This window comes from Balaenoptera acutorostrata, chromosome 4 (genome assembly GCF_949987535.1).
Source record: "Balaenoptera acutorostrata chromosome 4, mBalAcu1.1, whole genome shotgun sequence".
NCBI classification, from domain to species: domain Eukaryota; kingdom Metazoa; phylum Chordata; class Mammalia; order Artiodactyla; family Balaenopteridae; genus Balaenoptera; species Balaenoptera acutorostrata.
This window is the reverse complement of record NC_080067.1, coordinates 81,572,038-81,580,512: the sequence shown is the minus strand read 5'-3', so window position 1 is coordinate 81,580,512 and position 8,475 is coordinate 81,572,038. Positions and strand designations below refer to the sequence as shown.

At 51.6% G+C, this 8,475-nt stretch overlaps 1 protein-coding gene across 1 annotated transcript in view; it reads left to right on the top strand.

Moving 5' to 3' along the window:
• The first annotated feature begins 1,120 nt into the window (after positions 1-1,120).
• The window catches only part of KALRN (kalirin RhoGEF kinase), a 605,233-nt gene continuing 597,878 nt past the window's right edge, over positions 1,121-8,475 (top strand). The window contains exon 1 of the mRNA XM_057544931.1: positions 1,121-1,612. Within this exon, the coding sequence (XP_057400914.1) occupies positions 1,540-1,612 (73 nt within the window). The 5' untranslated portion in view covers positions 1,121-1,539. The remainder of the gene's footprint in view (positions 1,613-8,475) is intronic.

Below are 8,475 nucleotides of genomic sequence, written 5' to 3'. Positions count from 1 at the left end.
TTGTTTAATTATTGCTTAAAAAACCAATTGGCACAATGCAATCACTGCATTAATTACCCCATACAGCATCTGCTTTCTTTTTTGAGGTCTTCCCCATTCCTCCCCAGCCCCACACCCCACTTTAATTGAAATTCAGCTTGCTGTAACACCTCCTTTCTCCTGGCCAACTGGATCTTTCCATTCACAAGAGGGAGAAGAACAAAACAGAGAAGGCCCGGGGGATTAGGGAGTTTTGACAGCTGTCCAAGAGGAGCGCTGAGATACGGGCCAAGTACCGAGGCAGGACAGAGACAAATGAGAGACAGAAGAGAGTCACAGAGGGAAAGATAGGGACACATCGCAATAGGAATGAACTGGACAAAGAGTCACAGCGACAGGCAGAGATGTTTAAAGGGGCGCTGAAAAGGGGAAAAAGGAAGAGAAAAGCTAAAAAAGAAAGGAACTAAGGAGAGTTGGTGAGGAAATGCGAAAGGCTCGGGAGGTGAAGGAGACTGGAGAGAGCCTGTCGGGAAGGAGAGGGGAAAAGTCCAGCCTCTAGGGACGGATCAGCCCAGCTTGGGGGACACGCAGCTTGGGGGGGCGGGCCCTCACACACCTGGGAAAGGGGTGGGGTGGAGGAGGCGGCCGCCGGGTCCGGAGCCCGGACCGCGCGAGGGGCGAGGCTGAGCGCGCAGGGCTGGGGCGCCAGAGCCCCCACGGCGAGCCCGGCGTGCGCCCGGTGGCCCGGGACTCGCCCGGCGGCCCCGCCCCCTCCCCGGCCGCCTCCTTCGCCGGCGCTTTTCCTGCGGGGCTCAGGAAGCCGGCCTAGCACAGCAGCGAACAATAGCTCGGGGCCCGGGCTTGGCTCCCGGAGAGGCCGGCGTGGGGAGGCGGGGGAGGGAGGCGTCCGCGCCGCCGGGGGGCCGCGGTGAGCCCCCGGCCCGGGCCGGAGCTTTAGTTGAGCTCGGCGCTGCCCGGGTCATTGTTGGCTGGGAAGGAGGAGCGGGAGCCGGGGGAGGAGTTGCGCGGCGGCGGCGGCGGCGGCGGAGGGAGCCAGAGGGGGAGCCAGAGAGCGAGCGAGGGAGGAAGGCTGAGAGCGAGCGGGCGGTCGAGCGAGGGAGGGAGGAGGTAGAGAGACAGGGAGGGTGGGAGGGAGGAGGAAAAATAAAGAGAGCCTAGCAGGGCTGAACAATAGAGACAGGCAGACGGGCGAGGAGGAGAGCCAGCTGCCGCTGCTGAGGGAGAGCAGGCGCCCAGGCAGCTCGTACCCCGGCCCCGGCCAGACCGCAGGCGGCCAGCGCCCCCGGAGAAGGGGGACCATGGGGGAGCCGGCGGCAGGCGCCCCCAGCCCTCCGCGCGCCTCTGCCTGAGGGAGCCTCGGCGTCCTCTGCCCGAGCCCTGCCGCCCCGGCCGGCCGGCCGCCCGCCCTTGAAGCCCGGTGTCCTCCGGGTCTGCGGCCGCGGCCGCTGCGCCCCGCGCCCTCCGCCCACAGGGCGCCGAGCAGCCCTCGGCCCCAGGCTTCGCCGGCCCCCGGCTGCCCGCGGACGCCCTCCCCCAGTCATGAACCCCCCGGAGGGGGCAGCGGAGGAAGGAGGAGCCACCGACTCGGACGTGGACGCCTTTTTCCGGACAGGTAAGCTGGGCAGGGCGCGGGGTCTTGGGGAGGGGGGCTGCTGCCCTGGATGCGGCGTCTTGGACAAGTTTGGGGAAGGAGGGCTGTTGCTGGCGTGTGCGTGTTGGGGGGCAGTCCCCCTCGTCGCCGGGGCTGGAGTGGCCGAGATTCTTGTTGTTATGGCAATGAGGGTTGCATTTTGGGGAGGGGTGGGGGCTGGGAGCTCGGCGCCCCTCGGCGTTCACCCCACTTGCGGGAGTCTGTGTTGGGGAGGCGAGAGGCGGTCCCCTCGGGCCGCCTTCTCCCGGAGCGCGGGGAAGGGGCGATGTTGGATCACTTTGCAGTGCGCCGCTCCCGCTACCGGCGTCCCCCGCCCCTCCCTCGGCTCCCCCCTCCCCCCAGCGCCTGTCAGCCCGGCTCCCGCCGCCCTGGGCCGGCACCCCTTCTCCGGCCGGCGGCCCCCGGCCCCGATGTGCAAAGAGGGACAGTGGGAACCGGGAGTCGCGCAGGCTGCAGACTGACAGTCGGGAGCGGGGCGGACCGAGGACTGTAGTGCCTGGTGCGTGTGGGGAGCCAGCGTCTCAGACTTGAGAGGCAGACCCGGCAGGGAGGGCGGTGGGCGCCTGGGACCTCCTCCTTGTCCTCCTCTTCTCCAGTTCTGGGAACGGAGGAGCTTTTCATAAGAATCACTCATTCCTGGAAGTGTGAGTTAGCGTCCCCCTCACACACACCCACTGAATCTTTGCTTGCCTGTGGTATGTAGAGCACCGCCCCCCCCAGATCTGCCTTAACAGCTGTTTTCGGCCCCTGCCACCTCCCAGCCCCCAGGTCTATAGATCCTCCTGTTCCTTGGCTACACAATCCCTTTCCCAGAGCAGAACCGACCACCCTCATCTGCCACCACCTGTGGCCCTGTTTCTCTGATGACCAGGGTTTCTCCATCTCCTCTTTACCTGTGGCTTCCACCAACTCTTTAGGTAGAGCTCCCCATCTTCCATGTCTGGAACCATGCGGTCTGGAATCTTTTCCCCAAAGAGTCCAGTAAGTTATGGGGACCCTGGGCGTCTCCCCTCTTTCTGTAAATTGGATTGGAGGACGTGAACTGATGGGGTCAAAGAGCAAGTTGGCTTTGAAGATTCCCTGTGCACCCATCTGTTTCCTAACCTCATTGCCTTGCCCTGGAGGTCATCTGAGGGAAGGCGTGGGGTGCTTTTTTGGGGAGACTTGTGGCTTTAGACGGCAAGACTTGGTCAGCCCATATGTTCATTTTCTAGTTGGCCTGAAGAGGAAAGAGCTGGAGGATAGGAGCTGATGCCAGGACCTGGAGAAAGCAGAGGGAGCCCCTGTTATCCTATCCTGCTTCTCAGGGCCCAGCCTTGCCTCCCTCCTTCCTTTTCCCCAGATGTGGATTCTAATATACACCTTCCCCATCCCCCCCTTCTCTCTCTCTCACATACTCTCTCTCTCTCTCTCTCTCTCTCTCACACACACACACACACACACTCACTCACTCACTCACTCACTCACACAGCCCAGGAACCAAAGCATGAATTCTAAAGAGGTGCCTGACCTGATAACCTTAGTTTATTACCTAGGGGAGAGGTTCTGGGAGCTAAGTGATACCTGGAAACATTCACCAGGACGTCTTCATTGACACCCCTACCATCCACCCTTTGCCTCCCATCTGGCACAAAACTCTGCCTTTTCTTAGCTCTGGGGAAAACTCTTGAAGTGTGAGCTTTCCCACCTTCCCTTTCTGGACCCACTTTTATCTTTTGGCATCCACTCCTCCTTCCCCTTTTCTACCTTCCAAACACTGGATCCTGTCTATTCTCTGTCCCAGGCCCTTGGAGCAGATCTCAGTTTCTGGAGGCTTGCTAATTTCTGACAAATGAATTCACACAGTGTTAATGGTGTTAATGGCCTATAATAGTCCAATGTGTTACTTTTCCCAGGGCCTTTCAAAACACAACATGGGGCTTACATTGTCTAGCCCTGGCTCAAGTCACAGAGTAAATAGCAGACTGGGTCCTTCTCCTGTGGAATCCTGTTGGGGATATTCTTCCTCCTCAGGCAGCCTTGTTGAGGGGGGGCCTAGGTCTGAGGTGCACTTTGAATCAGAGAAGGGTGAAATCTTCAACGCATAAGGCTGGAAATGACTGATGACCTGTAACAAGTTGTAAGAGGGGGTGCAGACTGTTTGTGGTAGGGTCTAGGACCACCACCCACCTCTGTGCTCTGCTTCCTGATCTTATCCCCTTCCAGTCTCTAGCCTGGGCTTTTGCTGGGGATTCTTAAACCTGGAAAAGGCCATATTTCTTAACCGTCTCCCTTCTGAGTCCCCATCTTTATGGAACATAGCACTACACCTGGTAGGCTGGACAGATTATAAATTTATTTAGTTGAACAACTGAAAAAGCTTCAAACACATTTTCAAAGTCCCTAGTGCCAGGGTTACCCCCTACTTTCTGGTGGATAACTTTGCATACACAAAGACCAGACTGGCAATTGCTTTGTCAAAACCCTGGCATACTGTGCCTCTCATTCGGCATGTTTCGAATAACTGTCATTTTGGTTCTTGTCCTCTTCTGATTATTTTGGTATTTCAGTTCTTTTGACATTCCCCAAATCCTACATCCATACATGTACACGGACAGAAAGAAACACACATGCACACCCCCTGCCCCCGCCATTATTCTTATAGACTGGTGTATTCTGTGTCGTCTTCCTGGGAATTCTCTGATCCTAGCCTGGGAGAGTGTGTCACCATAATTTTATTGATCATGGTTATGAGGCAGAGGAGGGGAAATATGGGAACTCAGAACTGGGAATAGAAATCAATTGGAATAGAAAACCAACAAGGGCTTTTCAGCTTCTACTAGGACCCTTCTGCTGTCCAGGGTGCTATGGGATACAAAAGAAATATTGGTTTCTACCCTCCAAGAGTTTTTAAAAGAAGATTGACAGTTACTGCTCAATTAGAGATTAATTACTTGCTGAACATTATGGTGCTATAAGATAAAAAGTTGGCAGAACTACAGAGGAGTGGAACTGAGGGTAGCCCTTGAAGGGGAGATGGAGGGTGGGAAGAGAATCATGGGTAAAAGCTCAGGGAGGTTGAGGCATTGACATTGAGGATCCTGGGAAGACTGAGTAGAAGGTGTAGGGTAGGGAGGAATGGGAAACAGGGTTGGGTAAGTAGGGCAAGGCCAGATAGGGAGAATCTTGGGACCCCCAAGAGAGGAGATTGGATTTGATTCAGGACTGATAGAGAGTCACTTTAGGCTCCTGAGCAAGGGCATGTCCTGAAGAAAGTGGTATTTGGAAAGGTTAATCTGGGGGTCATATGATAGATGAAGTGGAAAGAGAGAGAAAGGATCCAAATGCAAAAGTGATCTGGAACTGAGGGAGAGGGGCTCGGTCTGGGTTGGTGGCAGAAAGGATGGGGACTCAGGGACCACTCTGAGAGACATTGTCAAAGGCAGAAATGTGGGTATTTGTTGACAAACTAGTTGTAGGGGGGAAAGAAAATTAAGCCCTCGAGAAAATGGGAGTAGCTGGGTTAAAAGCATAGAGGACCAACAGTGTCCTGACTGAAGCACTCTGGTTGAGGACAGGAGCTGGTTTTGCAGGGCAGATAATGCTGTTAGCTTTGGATGTAGAAAATTAGAGGTGATTGAGGAGCATGCAGGTGGAGTTGGTTTGTGGGAGATATGGGACTCCAGACAGGAGCACAGGTGGGAGGTTAGGGCTGGCATTGTGGCCTTGGAAGCCTCCTGAATCAAGGCTCGCTGCAGCTGAAGCTTTGTGAATGCATCAGCCCTCAGAGGGAGGGGGTGGAGGGAAGAGGAGAGGGCTCAAGTTAGAATTTGGGGGAGAAACCCTTGTTTAGGAAGTGGCAGCAAAGGAGACTTGATCCTGGAGACCCCAGGGAGTCAGCGTGGGTTCTGATGTGATGACAGGCTGCAGACAGGTTGAATAAGAGGAGTGCTGGGTAAGTGTCACTGGATGTGGTAAAAGGAAAGCCACTATGAGCTCTTGGGAGCACAGTATTAGAAGAGGCATTCAGAGTAGGGATTTGGGGTGGTGGGTAGGAATCAATTACTTGCAGAGTTTACCAGTGAAAGGAAAAAGAGTTTGGGTGCTAGTCAGATGGCATGTTAGTACCAAGAAAAGGGGTTTTCATTTTTTGGTTGGAGAGTCAGAACAGGTTTGGATGTGGAAGGGAGAGAGATTGTGGGCAGGAAGAACTGAAGATGCTTGGCTGATTTTTGAGTTAGATACCTGAAGAGGTGAGACAAGAGGAGGTTCCCTAGCGAAAGTAAAATCTTGACTTTGGTGAGCAGAGGAGAAACCTCCTTCTATAAGACTCAAAGGAAGAAAATTCAGAGGATAAATTTAATAAGATTGATGTGGAAATATCTTTTTTCTGTTGAGCTTTGGTCTTGTGAGTCCAGACATTTTTAACTGGACTGTTTGCTGTTACTTGGACTTTGGTCAGCCTCAAACTCAACTCTGTCTTTCCAAGTCCCTAAACTAGCTTCTCCTCTCGTCTTCCTTAATCCTATAAGTGGCGCCTTCCCTTTCCTAGTCATGATATTTAGCACCTTGCTATTGTCTCTGAGGAACCTCACTCTTCTAACAAACTCTATTATCTTTCACAGTGAGCCCATGCTGTTCACCCTCAGGTCCTCTGCCCTAGGCCAGGAGACCCATTATGGTGCTCATGGACTCACTAGCCTTTATTCTTGGCCCTTGGAATCTGCTCTCTCACCCCCACTCCAATTGGCATCTGCAGGCAGATTGCATTTCCTAAAGGAGATTGAACTACTTTCGTCACACCTGGTTTATGAACCTACAGTGACTTTCTGGTGCCTTCAGGGTCAAGTCTGTCCTTCACACCTCAGAGCCAGCCTGCTCTTCTCACCGTCCAAGGGCACTTTGACTCATGTTCCCTTTGAATCATCCACCCCTTCACCCCTACTCTACAAATGCAACTTATTCTTCAAGACTTTAACACCACATTCTTCTGGAAGCTTTCATAGCTCACAAGACCAACTCTCTCCTCTGAATTCCTTAAACACTCACTTGTCTATACTCATTGTCTCACTTCATCAGAGGTATTGTATTTTTATCCTTTTCATACAATGAAGTGATTTGTTCTTTAAAAGATCTTTTAAAAAGCTTGTGATTCACCAAAATCAAACCAAAACAAACCATCTCCCCCCTGTATAGATAAAGCAAACACAGCAAAATATAAGCAGTTGCTGAATTTAGGTGGTGATATATTGGTATTCAGTGTAAAACTCTTTAGACTTTTCTCTCAGATAAAAACCCCATCCCACCTAGACAGAGAACTGGACATTGTCAGGTCCAGATCTGACTTGGAATAACAACCTATGTTGGTGTGCAGTTTTTTGAGTAAATATCACCACCCTGTCTGGGCATTGCCAGGCACCTAAAAGGGGTAGAGTCTTTTACCTCCTGAGCTCTCTTTTGCAGCAAAGGAAAACATCTCTTTTTGATGTTGCGTTTGATGCTCCAGAATGTAAACGTAACACTTAATTCAGTATTTACCATTCCTTCTTGATTCTCCTCCACTTACACCCATCATGATTTGGGCTTTTGGTCATGCCATTTCCCAAGAACTTTTGATGGAGTATTGAGAGGACTTTGAGGTTCTGAAGAGGGAAGGCTATTTCTACATTAATATATTTTAGAACATATCAACAACATTTAGGTACACCTCCATAATATTTGGGGAGCTTTGCTTTATCCTTGTGCCACCAATCATCAATAACTCAATTATTGGCACATTCTGTCCAATTGTATTTGATAATCCCTTGGGGATGGAAGAGGTGTTGGAATAAACTGAAGCTACAGAAGGAAATTAGGTGAGAAGTGACAAAAAATATTCCTGACTGTCGGTGTCAGTAAAACACTAGAGAACAGGTGAACTAGAGGTCCTTTTTAGATGTTGGAGAATGAACACTTTTACTTTTCCAAGTTCTTTCTGGTTCTGGAACTTGGTAGTTTACTTCTGGAGTTGGGCAGTATGGTATAGTCTAGTGGTTCTCAACGGGAGGCAGTTTTGTCCTCCAAGAAACATTTGGCAATGTCTGGAGACCTTTTTTGGGGTTGTCAACTCAGGGAGGGGGTTGTACTGGCATCTAGTGGGTAGAGGTCTAGGGTGCTGCTAAACATGTTATAATGCACAGGACAGGAATTCTTCAGCCTCCAAATGTCAGTGGTGCTGAGGCTGAGAAACCCTGGTTATAGCCAGAAGACCATGGGCTTTGGATCAGATAGGCTCAGCACTAACCAGGGGCAGAATCTTGGGTAAATTATAAAATCTATGTCATCCTCAGTCTTCTGCAAAATGGGACCAAGGATGCTTGTTTCACAGGTTGAGAGGATTAAATAGGAAAAACATGTGTAAAAAGCATCTAGTGGTTTCTGACCCACATTAGGAGCACAAGAAATACTAGCTGTTCCTGTTGTTTTTATTATTAAGTGAATGTGATGGCACAGAGGCTGAGGGAATCTCCAGAAGGGGTACTGTGCAGGGTTTTTGACACGGGGTGGGAGGGGTGCTGGAGAGGTGTCACGATGGTGTGCAGGAGCCTGGGTGGAATCAGAAGGCTAGGGTCTGGGCCTCAGCTCTTTTTCATTCATTAATTTAATCATTTGACAAATATTTATCGAGTTCCTAGTGCAGCCATGTACTGTGCTCTGGGAGTGTATAAAATCATTGCAAGAAAGAATATAGAGCAGGAAGGAAAATGAATATAATTACAATACCCCCCTCAGGGAGCACTTGAATTTAAGGGGTGGGAAAGGGAGAAAAAGCCTGTGAAAGAGGCCAAAAAGGTCAGGCAAGAGAG